This window comes from Myotis nattereri (genome assembly GCF_964212035.1).
Source record: "Myotis nattereri genome assembly, chromosome: 14".
Classification (NCBI taxonomy): Eukaryota; Metazoa; Chordata; class Mammalia; order Chiroptera; family Vespertilionidae; genus Myotis; species Myotis nattereri.
Genome location: NC_138089.1, coordinates 61583665 through 61603771, shown reverse-complemented (window position 1 = coordinate 61603771; position 20107 = coordinate 61583665). Strand labels below are relative to the sequence as shown.

The window sequence follows — 20107 nt, the reverse complement described above, 5'->3', positions numbered from 1 at the left end:
GGTCTCCTATGCTTTGGACATGGGAGATGCACAGTACCTGTTGCCAAGGGTTCAGACTAATAAACGTGGCTGGCACTGCCTGCTGTGTGCCTCACCCCCTAACCGCACTCACATGCTCTTACCGCACAGACAATAGGCCCAGAGGCTCACTACCCCAAGGTCACAGTGACAGAGCGAGTGATATCGCGGACCTAGATTCCAGACTTAGATTCGCCTCTGCCCAAAGCACACACTCTTAGCCACAATTAGCAGGACCCCACAAGCATTCAGGGCGAGAAGGGAAACATATGCTCTCTGAGGACAGGTACACAGGAAACGGTAAATGAAGCATGTTGAACCTGGTTTGGAGAGGCTTGGGAAAAGCATCCGGAAGGAAATGGACATTTGGCTTGTCTTGCAGCGTGACTATGAGTTATACATAGAAAGGGGTAGAAAATGCAGACATGGAAGACTGAACACGTGTGTTTATTCCAAGTCCAAGATCTAAAAAAACGACAGCGAGCCAGTGTTGCTCCGTGGTTGAGTTGTCAACCTACAAACCAGGAGGTCACAGTTCCATTCTTTGTCAGGGCACATGCCCAGGTTGAGGCCTGGGTTGTGGGCTCGATGGGCGTGCAGGAGGCAGCCGACCGATGATGCTCTCTCATCACTGACGTTTCTATCTCTCTCTCCCTTCCTCTCTGAAATCAATAAAAAAAAAAATTTTTTTTTTAAACATGACAGTGGAAGAACAAAATGGTATAAACTCATCTTTAGTATCTTTTGCCCCTAAGAATATTAACTATCTGGTAAAGAATGTGTGTGTATTTTTAAGTATTTTATTCTATTCCATGAATTCTTTCATGATTATTTTTTTTGTTTGATGATTCATACATACACAAAAATACTGTATCCATGAAATTGCCAAAGCTTGATCTAGAGCAGGGGTCCTCAAACTACGGCCCGCGGGCCACATGCAAATACAAATATTGTATTTGTTCCCATTTTGTTTTTTTACTTCAAAATAAGATACGTGCAGTGTGCATAGGAATTTGTTCATAGTTTTTTTTTAAACTATAGTTCGGCCCTCCAACGGTCTGAGGGACAGTGAACTGGCCCCATTAAAAAGTTTGAGGACACCTGATCTACAGAAATAAAAGCACTTCTTTGGGTGATAAATGAGTCTGCCATATACCTGATTTATGATCCTATACACTAGTACAAAGACTGAAAATCCATTCTCTCAATTAACAAAATTAAATTCTGTGAAAAGACTTTCAGTGGTAATGATTTATAACCAAGGTTTACCTTCCCTTAACAGAAAGGATTGTTTAACTGTCATCATCATGGACCTATAAAGCAGAAGAGTCTGTGATTTTCTCTCATAAATTGTATTACAAGTAGCGGGAGTAGGGTATTGCCGTTAAGTCACAGAGGTCCTGAGATCTGACCGGGGGAAAAACTTAGAAGGTAACATACATGTATGGAGGTTTCATAAAATCACACACAGGAGAGGGGGAGAGGAAGCGAAAGAGAGGAAAAAGTGGAGAATAGCTTTGTTTATAAAAACCCGAGGATATACTCTTCTAACTTCAGAGAGCTGGGCACTCAAGGACGAAAGGTGGTAAGATTCAGCTTCAGTGTTAAGCAACTCAGATAAATGGGCAAAGAATATGGACACAGTTCCTAAAACAAGAAATACAAAGGTAAAGATATTGAATGCTTCATGCATTAAGAGAAATGCAAATTAAAACTACAATAATACTTCACTTTTGCCTCTCAGTCTGACTATAGTTACATAACTGTGTTGGGCAGCATGTGGTGAGTAGGTGCTCTTATGCACACACATTACTGATGAGAATTAGACTGGTAACACTATGAAGAACAATCTGGCAATACCTATCAAAGTGACAAATAACAGACTCTGACTCAGATGACTTTTAGTAATTTATCCAAAATGTATATTCCCACGTGTGACTGTGTTCAAAATGATTTAAGTAAAAGTTACTTGCTGCTAAGCTAAAGAAAGGAATCAACCTAAATGGCCAAGATAGGGGACTGATTAATATGATTAACAGGAGACTCGTTACTGCATAGCTATACAATGAAATACAATGCACCTGTGAAAAATGCGTTCTTTATAGACTGGGAGAATACAGTGTTTACAACCCCATCTAATAAAGATGGAATATGCAGATGGCGGTGCCCAGTCCCCTCAGCACCATGGGAGTCCCCCAGTCCTTTAAGCTCTCACTGCGGGGGCAAGGGGCAAACAGTCCCCCGTGGCAAGCACACAGCAGGGCCCCTGCAGCAAGCAGACAGCAGGGCCCTGCTTGCCCCTGGCCGTGGCGGTGAGGGGCAAACAGTCCCCCGTGGCAAGCAGAGAGCAGACAGCAGGGCCTGCGGTGGCATGGAGCAGGCAGGTCTGCAGAGAGCAGAGAACCATGGGGAGCAGGCCTAAGCCGTCAGTAGGACATCCCCTGAGAGCTCCCAAATTGGAGAGGGTGCATGTCAGGCTGTGGAACTACCCCCCGCCCCCAAAACCTGGTGCACGAGTTTCGTGCACCAGGCCTCTAGTATAGTAAAAAAAAAAGCAAGGAGCTAAATAGTGTTGCCAGCTTTAAAAACAAAACAGCCTGTCTAGTGTGGTTCAGTGGATGAGTGTTGACCTATGAACCAGGTCATGGTTTGATTCCCAGTTGGGGCACATGCCCAGGTTGTGGGCTCAATCCCCAGGAGGGGGTGTGCGGGGGCAGCCAATCGATGATTCTCTCTCTTCCTCTATGAAATCAATAAAAATGTTATAAAAAACACAAAACAAGCCCCCATATCCATAACATACAGGCCTGTCTCTGAAAGGTCACCAACGCTGCTGGATTGGTTGCCCCCAGGAAACAGGATGTGGGGCAGGGAAAGAAACAAGACATCTCACTGTGTGCCTTCTGAATTTCCTGTCACGTATGGTAATGGTCTGTCTTAAAGATTAGTATAGAAGGAAAGACTTCTGTGCGTTGTGACTACGTTCATGGCAAAGACCACCCGCGGTGGCTGTGTGGTCTCAGGCACAGGCCTAAGGAACTGGGCGCTCCCACGGCAACCTGTTCCTGCTGTGCTGTTTCAGCAAGTGTCCTATCTGAAAAAGCCCTCTGAGCTCACCGCCATTCAGTGTAACTTGTCCTCCCCAGCCTCCCCCTCCCGTCTCCCCGCCTTGAAGAACCTGCCTCCGGGATGCTGTGTCCTCCACGCGCATATACAACATGTGAGGCTCACAGGGCGTCCTGAGCGCCAGGTGAGCAGCCAACACAGATCCCTGCGTTCCACTCCCTCCAGCCCAGCAGTGAAGTGTACACAGAATCACACGCGTCTGCAAGCTCTGATCACTGAAGAACATCAAGGTTATGACCGCCTCAAGGTCATAATGATTAAATGCTTTTCCAATTTCAGATTTGTTTTCTAGGCAAATTAATTTCAAAACTAAGATGTGCCCCCACACTTCAAATGTGGCTCCTCTATAACGTTTCTAATTATAACTTAAAAACCCCAGAGGCTTCCTATTGATTGTACTAGTCAAGCCAGCACTGCAGTGAAGACTGGGAGCTCTCCCCTTTCCAACTGCAGCTCATGCCTCTCCTGCTTGAGAGGCTGCTCGTATTCATGGACTCCTTGCCCCAGAACCTCCCCCTCTCCAAGGTTTTGCAGGCTCTGAAAATCCCCTGAAGTTCAGTCGTGGGTCACAGGCTGAGATCTCTGAAACAATAAGGAAAAAAAGCCACTTGAACAAAACATTCAAAGGACAGTTTCTATGCTTTCAGAAGGAATTTGGACTTACTACTTTTTAAATCAAAAGCAGATTAAGATAAACCTGAAAAGTCTTCACCATAATTACATGAACTGCCTAGCAAGGGCATAGAAATCACTATTTGCTGGATCAGAAAAAGGAGTAGAAAGATACAGGAAATCAAGACCTTTGTCACTTTCTATCTCTGTCACTTAAACAACCTCACGGACCTGTTTGTTTCCATTCACAGCTGATAAAAACACGTGCCCCGGGGAAAGCCGAGAGACGGAGCGAGCAGCAGCTCTGCCTTCACACAGTGCACAAGCACGAAAGGTCGTCCACCAGGACTGGGGAGACGTCCTAAGACAGCGATGGCGAACCTTCTGAGCTCGGCGTGTCAGCATTTTGAAAAACCCTAACTTCACTCTGGTGCCGTGTCACATACAGAAATTTTTTGATATTTGCAACCATAGTAAAACGAAGATTTACATTTTTTATATTTTTTTATATACTTAAATGCCATTTAACAAAGAAAAATCAACCAAAAAAATGAGTTCGCCTGTCACCTCTGACACGCGTGTCATAGGTCCGCCATCACTGTCCTAAGAGCACATGAAAGGGTAGAATGCTTTTTCTGGGAGGAACAGGAATGGCTCTCCTGGGGAAAGGAGACATCTGAACGAAAGAAAGTGTTTTCAGGAATGAGTGAGTGTGTGTTTACCTGTATATATGAACATCAGCAGCACAGGCCAACTGCTGGGCCAGAAAGGCTTGAGGTAAGACGACATCAATAAATGAGGACTAGACTATGCCATGACACGCAAGCCTCATTAAGAACAATGAACTTTGGGAGTTAATGGGGGGATAAGGACACATTTGTAATACCTTAACTAATAAAGAATTTTAAAAAAAAGAAAAAGAAAAATGAAGTTAATTTTAATAACGTAGTAAGGAACCATTTAAATGTTTTAAACAGGACACGGACAGGAACATGTCTCTATTTCCCAAAAGGCCACTCGGCTACTAAAGGTAACAGACCGCTGGGGCACGGTCACTCACTATTAAGCGGTAACTAGTTACTATAGCCGCTAGTATGACGACACAATAATAAAAGTAACTCTTACCACAGAGATTAAGAAAAGGTCCTTGCCCTTGAAGATCTCATGGCCCAGTGAGGGGAAACAAGAATCTAAGCAAGTAATTTCAGTAATCTGTTAAGATTACTACCACAGTATAGAAATATAGGCCAGGACAGAACACTATAAAAGATGAACTGCAACTATAACTCGGAAGGAAGGAAGGAAGGAAGGAAGGAAGGAAGGGAGGAAGGGAGGAAGGGAGAGAGAGAAAGAAAGAAAGAGGAAGGATATTCTAAGCAAAGAGAGCAGCATATACAAGTACATAAAAGGTGAAAACAAGGTGAGGTAAAGTAGGTTTATAGTTTTTCTTGTGGGAAATACAGTAATTAATAAGATTACAAGAATAAACTGTGTTTTGCATGCTCACAACTGTAAACTTACTTCTGCCCCACGCTGTATATATGAACAGTTTTATGTGACTCTTGCACTGAGTGTTTAAGTGAAAATATTGGGCAAGAAGCTTAGGTAAACATAGAAGTACCTCCCCTACTGATTTAGTTCCCCGGACATTTACAGGCATTGTTCTTTTAGGAGTTTCTGTGATGCTACTAGAGATTCCTATTATTGATCACATCTGTGTTTTTAAAAAGATAATGCTACAGCATGATCCTATATAATCAAAGCATAATATGCAAATCAGCCAGAAGGCGAAACCAGTCACTATGACACGCACTGACCACGAGGGGGCAGATGCTCAACACAGGAACTGCCCCTGGTGGTCAGTGTGCTCCCACAGGGGGAGGGCCGCTCACCAGAAGCCAGCGCAGCAGCGGTGTGGGAGCCTCTCCTGCCTCTGCTGCAGGCAGGTGGTAAGGAGTGAGGGGTCCCGGACTGCGAGAGGGATGTCTGACTGCCGGCTGCCCGCCCACCCCAGGTGTCCCAGACTACAAGAGGGCGCAAGCTGGGCTGGGGGGCCCACCCCCAGTGCATGAATCTTGTGCACTGGGCCTCTAGTGAAGGGTAATTAAAGGGGGAAAGAATCGGAGCAGGAAGTATAAATAGGAGGCTGTTAACATATCTGAGAAATAACCAGAACCTAAATTTAAAATGGCAAAGAAGAGACGATAGGACCTATTTCACATGCAGGACAAAGAAAACTCAGGTGCCCCAAGAAATACCGCCTTTAAGGGGCAGGCAGAACAGGAACATCAGTGAGAGCCAGAAGGAAATGCAGATGCCTCAGGAGAGGGCGTGGCGTCACACGAACAGAAGGGAAGGCAAGAGAAACGATGGAGAGGCCAAGCACCCCACGCACACACACACTCATTTTTATATGTACGCACAGACAGACATACGTATGTATTTTTTACAGTCTGCTGACAATCCTACAAGTGACGTCCCAGTAGCAATGACTTCAAGGGACAATTTAAGCACTGAATAAATAATGGATAACAATTCATTGACTAAAAACAAGAACCCATGAGTCTAAACTGACATTATCAATGAATAAAGAACTAAATGGGAGAGCAGGGAAAGCTCTTGCTTACAAAAGAACGGCAACCAAAAAACAAAGCAGCCAAAGAAACGATGGATTAGAAAATCACCTTCTGGCAACCATCACAATGATGTGACTCAGGCAAATCCACGGGATGGTGAAACTAATGGATAAATTTGATGGAAAAACAGAGTATTTCTGTATTTCCAAAGGTGCTTCTAAGTGACACTCCTTCATTACAAAGGGAAAAACAGTGACTTCACACGGAGAACCCTGGAGACACCCCTTTAACCAAGTGATCCACGCTGACAACGCCAACAACGGCACAAACCCACATCCTGGACGGACACGCCTGTAACATTTCTAACCAAGAATGTATGACCCGAATCCACACCGAAGAAAACCTAACAAGCCAGAATGGAGAAATATTCTAAGAAACTGAAAAGCAGTAAAAACATGTGAAGGTTATAAAAGACAAAGAAAGACTGAGGGACTATTCCCAAGTAAAGGATATTAAAGCCATACAATTCAATGTAACTACTGATCTCAGGTTAGATTCTGGAACAGATAAAAATTCTTTTTCTCTTCTTTTTTGCTATCGAGAACATTATACGCACAACCAGCACAATGTGAAGGAGCTGCTGTGCGCTGTGATTTGCTGGCTTTGATACGTTCACTGAAGTCGCGAGGAAGAACGCCCTTGTTTGGATGAAATGCACACGGAAACACCTAGGGGCAGTGGGTGTCCATCTGTAAAACTTACCTCTTTAGAAGATGAACTTTCTAAAAATATATATTTTATTGATTTTTTACATAGAGGGAAAGGGACAGAAGAGTTAGAAACATCAATCAGCTGCCTCCTGCACACTCCCCACTGGGGATGTGCCCACAACCAAGGTACATGCCCTTGACCGGAATCGAACCTGGGACCCTTGAGTCCACAGGCTGACGCTCTATCCACTGAGCCAAACCAGTTAGGGCAGAAGATAAGCTTTTTAAGAAAAAACGATATGACAAATTTGGTAAAATGTTAAATTGAGGAATCTGGGTGAAGGGTTTAAAAATTTTTAAGCTAAAAAAAAAAAAAAAATGTCCTAACTGGTTGGGCTCAGTGGGTAGCGCGTTGGCCTGCGGACTGAAGGGTCCCAGGTTTGATTCCGGTCAAGGGCACATGCCCAGGTTGTGGGCTCAATCCCCAGTAGGGGGTGTGCAGGAGGCAACCAATCAATGAGCCTCTCTCATCATTGATGTTTCTCTCTCTCTCCTCCTTTCCTCTCCGAAATCAATAAAAACATATTTAAAAAATAAAATAAAATGTACAGAAGATCAAATTCTTAAAAAAAAAAGTTTTTTAAGCTGAGTTTTTTTTCCTGCACTTGTCACTAAAATGTGTATTATATGCAGAATACAAATACAAGGGTTTGCCTACAGTTTTCCTGTATGTCGAAAATTACAGGAGCATGCCCTGCCCGGTTTGGCTCAGTGGATAAGAGCGTTGGCCTGCGGACTAAAGGGTCCCGGGTTCAATTCCGGTCAAGGGCATGTACCTTGGTTGCGGCACATCCCCAATGGGGTGTGTGCAGGAGACGGCTGGTCAATGGTTCTCTCTCATCAATGTTTCTAACTATCTCTCTCCCTTCCTCTCTGTAAAAAATCAATAAAAAATATATTAAAAAATAAAATAAAAAATAAAATTACAAGAACATTTCAGAAGGAAAATTTTTATTTTTTAATTATGATTACATATAAAACTAAATCACACCAACTTACTTATATTCAAAAATTCTCATTTCTAACTAACATGATCATTGGCCTGAGGGAAAACCAATATTCCTTAAAGGTCTCTTCCAGACCAGTAATCCTTCCCTATATAATAAAAGGTTCATATGCAAATAGACTGAACAGTGGAACAACTGGAACCAAACAACCAGTCGCTATGACGTGCACTGACCACCAGGGGGCGGAACATGGCGGGGTTGGCCGCAGTGGGATGGTGGAGCAGATGAGCGGGGGCACCAGACCAAGGTGGGGTGCCAGTTGCTGTCATCGGGGCGAGCCTCTGGTGGTTACTGAAAATTCTTTGCTCCCACGCACCGTGGTCCCGCCCAGTGCTCAAACTTGCTGCCAGCGCCGGAGCCACCGCCAGGCCGTCAGCACGTGGAATGGCGGCAGGAGCAGGGCTGCTGGCAGACAGGGGCTGGGGGCCGTGGTGGGAGGGGTTGGGCGTGGGTGTGGAGGATGGGCCGAGACCCGCCCCTGTGCCTACCACAGCCTCATGGCCCACAGTTCCTTTCAAGGTGCACAAATTAGTCACTGGGCTCCTAGTAATGTATGTAGTCTCCCACTTCTCAGACAGTCTTACATCCAAATAAAGTAACTTTTCCTAAATAGTGTCAAGACTTTTTTTTAACTTCATGGTTATAAAAACATGATTATTATGCCTTTAGGGAAATAGAATTAAGAGCTCACCCCAAATAATAAATTGTCAAAATGACTTGATTCAGTATCAGAATGTTTAGAGCAACCACATTCTGTACTTTATTGTTTAGATCAAGTGTTGGCAAACGTATTCTGTAAAGAAGACAGTAGATATTTTAGGCTTTGCTGGTCACCTAGTCAATGAAGCAACTACTCAACTCTACCACTGCATGAAAAGCAGCCACAGACAAACAAACATGGCTGTTAAAAACAAACAAACACACAAAAACCAAAAAATATTTATTTACAAAAACGGGCAGCAGAGCAGATTTGGCCAACCTGCGATTTAGATGGAAGTATTTATCCAATAATAACAAAGGGACTACTAATAAGTTTAAGGCCAATTTACCTTTTACCAAGGAACCAGTATCTAATACAGTGTTCTTGGGGTCAATTATACATTTTAAAGATAAAGATAGGTAATACTGATCTTTATGAACATAGAATAACCTCTACTAAGGATTTAAAAATTTATTACAAAAATTCAGGGCACAAAATTTCATTTTGAAATGTTGCATTGCAGATTTCACAAAGAATATTAGTTACAGATCAAAATTCCAAGCAGAAACTCAAAACTTTTAGTTGGATAACTCCATGTTATTTCTATAGAGAGTTTAATGCTTAAATTCCTAGGAAAATAATGTGTTTGTTGAATTAAAGATAATATCTGGAGATAAAGATGAAAGGTAAGAATAAGAATGGCCATTAAGAAGTGTCCAACTTATCATGTTACAAAATGTTGACCGTAAATCATCTCATCCAGGTGTAACTATAACTACCCAGAATTCATCTTAAGGAGAGGCACGTCCCTGTAACCTACAGGTCTACAAGACAGGCTCTGGAATCAATAGCCATCACCATCTCTTGGGTGTTTAATTGCAACTGAAGCTGCCAAATTCACAGGAACCTTACCTCTTTGTCTTATGATCCAAATGAATGAAGATTTTCCAGTCAAGGTTATAATTAGTCACCACTTACAACCAGCTGTTTTGCCCTGTGCAGTCTAGGGTGTATTTTCAGCATGAGGGGTGATGTACAACTCCTTTTGCGAACAGAAATACATGTACATGTCCCTGCTGAAAACGTAACCCAGTGAGTTTGCGTGTGAACGTGAAGGCGTGCTCATGTGCAGCCGTGTGCTAGAGGATGTTTCTCGTTCGGCTTACTTTACGAGTCAGAACGTGTAAGCCTTGAGCCCAGGCAGGCACAGGTCCTGTGTACAGGGGCACAGAGAGCAGCTCACTTAATCCTCTCGCCAGGAGTCGGGATTTTCCCAGAACGACGTCCATTGTCGGCAATGGACGCACCAAAATAACGCCGGCGCCATGAGTTAACCACCTCTGTCCTCTTTTCACCTATTATATTTTTCATGCATCATCCAACTTCCCAACCTTCTTCCTGTTTCTTCACAGAATGCACGCTAGGTTCTTGTTTTTCTTCAGCACGAAGTTGAAAATGGAGTTGAGAAAAGGAGACACATGGTCAGCTGGTGATGTTAACAAGCTCCTTGCTGCCCTGAGAAGCTAGATGGAAATGGTTCAAGTTACAAGAGGGATCATCATCAGATCTGGGAGGACAAAGAGTAATTCATGAAGCTTCATTCCCTTCCCTCCCGCCCTCTCATTTGTTGATGATCCCTAGAGTCTGCCTTCACAGCAAAACCAAGACTAAGGAATCTGAAGCCACTGCTTTGCGCTCTTCACTCCATCCAGGTGCAGGAAGGCCAAGTGGGACTCACTCCAGCAAAGTGCAGGTGGCCCAGGTCAGGGAAGCCAGGAGTGGCTAACATAACCACAGTCTAAGCCAATGCTTTTCAGTATGATCTTGGAATTAACCTCAGCAACTAACACGGTGCTGGGCAACAGGTGCTTAGTAAAGACGGGTTGAATAAGACCTTTTCTTTTCTGCCAAGGTCTACTTTCTACTTGAACACATAGGTGGAAGTCAGACAGAAGTAGTTAACTCTTTCAATGCCGGGAGAGCACGGATATACTGTACAGTCATCACATCAAGTCAATGTATTTCTCTAAAATGTTCAATCACAGGTTCCTGATTTCAGAGTTCTTGCTAGATGCTAGCTAAGGAATATTTTTAAAGGCAACCGTAATCCGTGTTGAAGTTAGAACCATTGTAAATGTTAACAGAATAGATGAATTAAGAACCCTAGCACCAACGTGTAACAAGACATCACAGTCAGTCAAGCAAACACATGTCTCAGCCATGCAATCGCAGATGGGTAATGATTCCAGAGCAAACTCAACTTTGAAGAAAGAGCATTTAGTTAATGGCTTCCTTAATGCTAAAAATTGGGATAAACCCAAAGTAGAAAGAGTGAGGAGGATACATTTTAAGTATGAATAAAATTTTAAACCTCAAGTCAAGAGGACCATCAAGCTACACACAGCACTGTGCAACTCCTTTGATCTTTCAGACAGGAGTGGGGAGGATTACAAGCAGGGGCAGAAGTAATTCTGTAGGACTCAAAATGTATGTCTAGAACGTGACTTTAAAATACATTATCTCTAACTGGGTTAAGGAAATCCCAGAGAATAATTCATACCATTACAATTACAATAAAAAAACTACCATATAGAGAAACAAAAATATTCACTTTCTCCAGATTTTAAGAGACAGGGTTTTAAGGAATTATGATAATCATGTCTTTTTCTTTTTTTTAGTTATATCAATCAGAGACTTCTCAGGCAAAAGTGAACTGCTGGGTCTACAACTCCCTTCTCTCTCTATAACACTCTGTGTATAAGGCCTTTTCTATGTTCACCAGTGCACTTGTCTCCATTTCCAGCTCCCTATGAGCCAGCCGTAGCACAGGCTCTCCTAGCAGTCTCTGAACACAAACCACTTCTTTCAGGGAAGAATGAAACAAAAGCGGGCCTTAAATGAAGATCCACCCAAGCGACTGTCCCAGCATCTCTTTCAATTAATTGCGATTCCAATTTCTGTAGTTCACATGTTGTGTCATAAGCAGACTTATTATGAATCCTTCTTTTTAGATTTATAAAAAGGTCAGATTTCATAAGGCTGAGTTTACACTGAACTGTAAGTGATGGAGAGTAGCATGAGTAAGAGCTCAAATGGGTAAGTGAGCTGAAACCACACCATACTCCAAGAAGGGTCCTGACACAACAAAATGCAAAAGCCAAAAATAAGCACGGTGCATGAACACTGAACTACTCATTTTGCTCAGTGTAAGGCTAGTTCCATTATGGCTCAAATCACAGGATCTACTAGGTGAGCTTTGTCGTCATAACTGGGGGCAGGGAGGGCTCAGGTATCCATCTCGCTGCAAATGAAAAAGTACTGCTGGTTTACCTGGATGCTTCACCTCTGGTAGAAGAAAGGAGGAACAGAAAATAGGAGCTAGAAATGTAAACTGTCCCCACAGGACCCTTAAGACCTGGATCCAAGATTCAGATGCCTTGGGCCCACATCTCTCATAGGCTCATCCTGTTACATCTGTTTATCCAAGAGCCAGGCAGGTTTTCTGCAAAGCAAACCCTGCACACCTTGCTCCCTCCTTTAACAGGAGATGATGTAGAAGCGCAAGGCTTCCCCACCTCTATTTTCCCGCTAGGTAGCGTATTTTTTCTAAAGAAATAGGCATTTAAAGACAGGTCTATTTCAGACATAACACTGGAACTGAATACCAACTAGCGCTGCTCCATATAAAGTTGTTTTACTGGAACAGAAACTTAAGCTAAATCATGTTTTATGAAAAGGTGCTATACAACCTTGGTTTTCTAATTAATTTTTCATTTAAATTAATTTTCAGTTAATCCAAAACATTCTTTGTTTTCTGCCATAGAATTTTACAGAGAATTTTCAAATGTAGAACCACACATTTGTACCTCAAAGGATTTTTTGTTTTTGTTTTCACTCTGAAGAGCACTTGAATTACTAAATTCCCTGTTGTGATACACTTTCCTAAATGAGAAAAAGGGGATATTTGTATATTAGTTTAGCTGGTATATCTCTTTGCCAAAGTTTAAAATATGTTTGAGACATTTATAATAATTAGCTGATAGTAAGATGGTATTCCATTTCTCAAAAATACATGTACAGCTAGAAAAGTAGAGAATCCTACTTAAAGTCTGTGCAGCCCTAAACTTGAGTAATTCAGGTTAAAATGAACAGAACTGTTTTTCTTACCTTTAGGTCTTTCCAACTATCCAGGAGCTTGGTGGCCAAATCGCTGATATCCACAGCTTTGTCTGGCGGCTCCTGGCTCCTCTCACTCTCCACATCAGACACGCCCTCCTCTTCATCTTGGGACGGCGTTTCCCCAGCAACATGCTCTTCTAGCTTCGCGCTGTTGCTCTCTTTCGGCTCTACTTCGACATCAGCCTCCGGTTCAGGGGTGGGTAGCTTACTGGCCTCCCCAGCAATTTCACCATCAACTTTAGACTCAGGCAGCTGTTGTGTGAGTAGCTGCTGTGACTGTAACTCATCCTCTTCTTCTACAGGGATGGTTTCTAACTGGTCAAGGTCCTCTTTGCCATCTTTGCCTTCTAGCTCGCTAGTGGCATCAGAGATGGCACTGTCCATGCTATTCTCGCTTATAATTTTAAGTCTGCGAAACATGAGCTTCTTGGGGGTGTCTGTGTCAGCTTCGGTGCTCAGCTTGGTGGAAGGATCAGGTGTGTTGAGCGGTGTGTGAGCCCGTGACGTGTTCTCACTGGAATATCCATCTCCTTCACTCAACTGAGGAACAGCAGTCTTGGTCTGAGACCAACGTTGAATAATTGGAAGTACTTTGCTTTCTTCCAACATATTTTTAGTAGGAATAGGTAAGTGTTCCAAAGTCTTTATAATCTGATTAAACACAATAAAAAAAAAATCACATCACTTTGTACACCTGACTTTTCAAACCTCTGGATGGGGGCCAGATCATTTCTGCAGGAGCAGTGGGGTTTTTTTGTTTGTTCTTTGTTTTTTTACCGTCTTATTAAATTAAGACCTAAGTCTCTGTAGTCACAAAAAGATTCAAATGTCATAATATTTATCTATCAAAGGGAAGGAAAACTTTCAATAAGACTCAACAGCAAAAATAACAGGTACAGCCGGTGACTGCTCACATCAAATAGGAGTGATTCATATTAATATTCCCCACCTGGTTAGATTTTTAAAAATATTTTAACTACCAGACATCACCTTGGGTATCTTTTTCTAAAAAGTTTCCCAAGTGACTGTGATACCTTATGGGAACTATGCAACCACATACAGTTAAATGATGTCTCACAGAGACTCAAAAAACCGCAGATACCTCTTTAGCCTTTGATACACCCAGGAAAGAGACTCTCTTCATTCAGAAATAACCACCCTCCCGCCCTAAATACAAGAGTTCCTTCCCAAGTTCAGACTGTACTGCAGTTCTGCCCAAACCCCAAGGTCTCCCCACTTCTGCTTGCTGCCAGGCCCCGTGGGAGGAGAATCAAGACCAGACAATCGCTTATGTGCCCACTTTTCATCATGATTAAAAGGAACGACGTCTGAACCACGTCAGATATTTATTTATTTCATGGGAAGGTGTAAATCACAGCCCCACTGACAATGCTACCACCGAACATTCACCTGGATCTTCTAAAACACTCATTTATTCCCCACAATGTTCTTACTCGTCATCCAGAATTCAGCTCCCCACTAATTGTTTACAGCCCCAGAAGTGAGTTCATGTGGTTCCTATCTTTTAAAACTATGGTTTTAAGCAACCTGGCTGGTGTGGTTCAGTAGACAGAGCATCAGCCTGCGGACGGAAGGGTCCGGGTTCGATTCCGTCAAGGGCACATGCCAGGGTTGTGGGCCTGATCCCCAGTAGGGGGTGTACAGGAGGCAGCTGATCAATGATTGTCTCTCATCATTAATGTTTCCATCTCTTTCCCCCTTCCCTTCCTCTCTGAAATCAGTAAAAATTAAAAACAACAACACATAAAGAACTATGGTTTTAGCAACAGACAGGATCTTTCACTTAACTCTGGTATATATCTTGCTCTCCCAGTTCCCAACTACGTAATACTGCCCTTAAACTCGATACCAGACAAATCCATGTAAAGGTTATAGCTGGGATGACCTTGGGATAGAAATACTTCACACCAGCAGTAAGGGTGATGCTAAACCATCCTCTCTGATAGCATCGCATCCCTCCCACCTGGGCAACAAGTGGCTTTAAGAATCAAGAGCGCTGTGAACTGACCTCCTCCTGAAGCTTCCGGTTGCTTTCCCGGCCGTCCCCCAGCTCCGCCATCCAGATCCACAGCAAAGACAGCCCATGGCGCTCCAGAAAGGACTTCAGGCGCGACTGGGAGTGAGTGTTCTTTCATGGCGGCAGGGAAGCAGGGTGCGGGGTGTTGGGGGGGTGGAGGGTGTGGAGAACACCAGACAGAATGTTAAAGAGGGCCCACAGAGAAAACTAGAGTTTGTTTATATTCCAGAAAACCTAGAAACTACTTTACCTCAACTAGAACTATGTAACTGAAAAATGCTTTAAAGTAAGAGATTATAATCTTTTTTGATACCCAAAATATATCCAGTCAACCTTTACTTTATTAAAGTAGAAAATTATATAAACATTAATATGTCATTTACAATGAAATCCAATTCTAAAGGAGTAAGAAAAAATTTACATTCAACATTTTTATTGAAAAAGCTAAAACTGCCGAAACCGGTTTGTCTCGGTGGATAGAGAGTCGGCCTGCGGACTGAAAGGTCCCAGGTTCGATTCCGGTCAGGGGCATGTACCTGGGTTGCGGGCACATCCCCAGTAGGAGATGTGCAGGAGGCGGCTGATCGATGTTTCTCTCTCATCGATGTTTCTAACTCTCTCTCTCTCTCCCTTCCTCTCTGTTAAAAATCAATAAAATATATTTTTAAAAAAATATTTTTTTGAAAAAGCTAAAACTATAAAGATAAGCTGGAGTAAATGAGATTACTGTTAAAATTTTTTGCTTTGAGATCCTGTGGTTAAAATGGCTTTGTTATGCTAATAACCACGGGAGAGGGTCTAGCCCTCTGTCCACCTACCACAGCAAAGGAACATATCAAGTATCATGAATTGTTGCACAAAAAAACTCACCATGTTCTCTGATTAAAGAGAGAAAGCAAGTAGGATCTACTAATAGACTAAATTATGCTGAAATCTCAAGCCATTTTTAAGAATACATGCTTTCAAAGTCATGCAGAACTCACATATCCATTTTTAAAATAACAGAAATTCTTCTCATCAGAATTATTCCTTCTTCATTCATTTATTCTGAACTATAGTTTAAATGTCCCACATCAAATTCAGAAATAAAAAATATACTAATAAATATCAAAGTGTTCACCTGGATGAGCTTGAGACAGGTAAGTTTCTGTTCCAAAGTTTCAATTCTAACCATTAGCCGGGATAAGCTGAGCACTTGGTTTTTATCAGAGAGTCCCTCCCCGTTCTCCATCAGCGCTTCTAGCTCTCCATCCACCTACCACAGCGAAGGAAACATCTGGTTATGAAACAGCATCGACCCATGCACCAAGAGGTCACCCTGTGGATTCCCAGTCAGGGCACATGCCTGGGTTGCGGGCTCAATCCTCAGTAGGGGGCATGCAGAAGGCAGCCGATCAATGTTGATGTTTCTCCCTGTACATTATTTAAGTAAGGGCTTATTGTGAGAATTAAGCAAGTTAATATGTCAAGTGCTTAGAATAGTGCTTGGCATACAGCTGCACTATATATGTTCTCTAAAAAGAGAGCTGAAGCACACACAACACTTTGAAGAGTTTTTTTTCCCATATTAGGTGGTAGAAACATGGGTGTTTATTATAAACTTTCCCCCTTTTTTGCATTTTAAAAATGGCATTTTTCAAAGCTTTCTGCTATCTATGTCTTCTTATAGAATTTAGTTTCTTCATAATTAATTTTCAATTAATTTGGGCTTAATCACATAATCTTGAACCATTATACTTCTACCTACTCCATGTTCGTTGCTGTCTCATCTAAACCGTAAGATTGACGTCATTAATGATTCTTAACAGTAGCCTATATAATAAAGAGCTAATATGCTAATTAGACCGAACAGCTGAAGGACCGTCTGGATGACCTTCAGACAAAGCCGGGGCTGCGAGGGCCGAGCCCCTTGCACGAATTTTGTGCATCGGGCCTCTAGTTGGTTCATAACAAGCCCAGGAATGAGCTAACTGCAAAAGATCACAGAGGGATATGCTAACTACCTCCCCAGCCCCCCACTAGGATTCACAGGTGGTTGTGAGGCTCACACACACAGCTCTGAAAAAGGAATCCTCAGGGAAGGAGGGGAATTTACAAAACAACAACAATAACAGAGACTCTGTCCCAGTGAAGAGCCCCCGTAAGTAACAAGAAACCCGCTGCCTTCAGTAGTGACTCAGGTGAGCCAGGTAGACAAAGGCTACCAACTCCTGTTCTAACGTGTAAAGTGCAAAGACCACTGGAGACTATTTCTCTTACGTTGCCTGCTACCTCGCAAAACTCACTTCACATTCCAAAGAGGGTTTTTAGACATTTTCAGAACACTTGCAAATTTTAGAGGTCCAAACCAAACAGACCAATATGAAAGATTAGGGATACAGACCAGCCTCACGTGAGCTAACAGAGAAACATTTTAATTTTACTTAGGATTAGTTTTATTGGCTCTAAAAAATCATCAGCACATGTGTTTTCAAGATGACCTCATTATTTCTCAAACGTATCCAATTCTAATCCCTGTGACCCTGAAGTAAAAACAGCCATCACTCATGCTTCTTTTCCATGATTATCTCACCTGATCCTGAATTTCTCTGGTTGTAGTTCTGACTTTTCAAACTTCAATCAGAAAAGCTACCTCCCTTAAAATGTCTATGGTGAAATCTGAAAAAAAACACGACACTTACTGAATCTTTCTTACGGGATCGTTCCTTCTTCATTTTCCCTCCTGCTGCTCGAATGCTGACTCTGTTCTCTCCTCCCAGGTAACCCCGGCAATTAGCTGACCCACAGAAACATTTCTGCGCTTCTTTTCTGTTCAAGGAGCGCAGGAGAAATGTCAGTGTGTGAAGGTAAACCATATAAAAATGTTGACAATATAATAATTACAAGAGAGAAGTCAATCTAGACTAAAGAAAAAAAATTTATTTTGAGACTGCAAAAAACCTGATACTGTCTAATGCAAAGCCTGAAAATTTCTCTTAAAAATATTCATTCTTTTTCTAATCTTCCTTTATTAGCTAGACAAAACTAGCCAAGAGGTTAATTAGTAATTTCTTCATTTTATAAAAGTACTTACTAATATATGAAAATAAGAGCTCATATACATATTTGGACTAAGAACAAACTTGTTTAAATAGTTTAATATCTATTGCTTATATGTAAATATTTGACTGGCACATAGAACAACTAAATGTATTATTATAAAAAGATGTATAGAGGACAGTAAAAAACACGACCGCTGCCCAGCTACACTAGTCCATGAGGTGTTGTGAATGGTGATACCGTTCATTATACTTCATTTATTAGCTGAAATAACCTCTATAAAGAACTTCTTCTCATCAAATATTCGGTTAAACCTGAAGTAGAATTCACTAGGAAAGGCAGAATAAATGCTTTCTTTCTTTCTTTTTTAATTCTTAAAATTCATTTTCAAAGTCATGAATTGGTTCTCATCAATTACGATGAATGCAATTTTATTTTCAAAATGCTATTAATATTCAAGGATTCTACATAATGTGTTTCAAACTGCTGCAGTTGTTACCCTATTGATGCTTAAGTGTTACTAGCAACTCTCCCACTTCTGGTAAGTGAGAGCCTATTTGAGCTAGCTCCTGAGCCCCTTGGACAGGACCCTCCTAATCTAATATGTTAATTAGACCGGATGTCCTTCAGGACCAAACCAGGGCTGCAAGAGAAGCCCGGGTCCCAGGAGCCAGAGGGGAGCCGGTGCTGGCAGCCAGGGAAGGAAGGCCCACTCATGCATGAATTTTGTGCACCGGGCCTCTAGTGTTTTATAACTGGCTTTCTGGTAAGACAAGATAATCCAAGATCACCTTGTTCAATTAGTTTTAAGCTTGAAATCAGCTTGCTCCAAGGACCCATGCTCCTTTTTAGTGGGATTTTGTAAAACCACAATGTAGATGCTTGGGGCATTCACTGCTACTTCATTACTTATTGATTTTGGTAAACAAAACTAGATAATTTTTTTTCAAAGCACAATATGGCATAGATGAAACAAGATTAAGTGTGAGTTGAATGACGAATAGAGATTTATTGTACTATTCTCTTTACACACACACACTGTTGACATTTCTGTAATTAAAAATAAATTACATTAAAAAAATAATTATATGAAGTATGAAGTTCAGAGGAAAATTATGCTGTTCAGGCACAATATCCCTTAATGGCCAAAAGTGCATAACAATAGGAAAAATACAAAATTGAAAGTCCACTACAGGAAAGAGCTGGTAATATCTGTAGCTTCTCAGGAGCTCACATCAGTTTTCTCTCTGTGTCTGCACAGTCTACTTTCCCACAGAAGCAGCAGCACAGGAAGAGCAATACTCACCCATATCTCTGGAACTGGTAGTCAAATGTCAACTCTGAGCCTGAAGGAACCAGTTTGGTGGTAAAAAACCCAACCCTCAGCTGTCCGTTCACAGTCCACTGAGATGTTGTTTGTAAAAGGAAAGAAATTAGTAACTAATTAATCTTTTTTTAAAAGATTACCATTATCAACCTTAATTATGCGTGTTCATCTTTAGAAGATAAAGGCTTTTCCAAATAGGTAAATGGGGAACTTTTTTTCTTTACATAAACTAACATATTAAAGTGCTACTCTTATTTCATGAACTATCAGATTGACTATCATCTATAATTTGTATCTAATAAAAGTAACTGTTACTTTAATTTTGATATGCTAATTTCCACATAGCAAAGATACATTATGTTAAAAGTAATTCTGTTCTAAGATAAGATGGGGTATGGAACCAGGGGGAAATGATGCCAAAAGTTGACCTTCATGAAGCAGTGAGAGGGAAGGTGTATAAAACTCAAGAAATTAAGGCGGGGTGAGTACACAGGAGTTAGGCCTTGTAGTTCCAGATCATTTGCGGTGGAAGTCGACTGTAGAGCGCCTTCCCAGACCATCTGAACATGTTACCAATGGAAAAAACGTCTTAAAAAGACGAAGGGACACCATGCAGTTGGAGTCTCACCGCCACACATATGGCCACCAGCTGCAGGCGAATCTGAGCCAGAACTGTAGGCTGAGTCATTTATTTCAGACCAATGTCTCCCATTCA

The 20107-nt window shown here is 42.0% G+C and overlaps 1 protein-coding gene across 1 annotated transcript in view; it reads right to left on the bottom strand.

Annotated features, from left to right (window-relative positions):
• The window catches only part of SETD2 (SET domain containing 2, histone lysine methyltransferase), a 65424-nt gene that overhangs the window by 24697 nt on the left and 20620 nt on the right, over nucleotides 1-20107 (bottom strand). The window contains exons 7-11 of the mRNA XM_081106334.1: nucleotides 19372-19469; nucleotides 17708-17834; nucleotides 16147-16281; nucleotides 15018-15137; nucleotides 12977-13639 (exon numbers count right to left, since the gene is read on the bottom strand). Of these exons, the coding sequence (XP_080962460.1) occupies nucleotides 12977-13639; nucleotides 15018-15137; nucleotides 16147-16281; nucleotides 17708-17834; nucleotides 19372-19469 (1143 nt within the window). The remainder of the gene's footprint in view (nucleotides 1-12976; nucleotides 13640-15017; nucleotides 15138-16146; nucleotides 16282-17707; nucleotides 17835-19371; nucleotides 19470-20107) is intronic.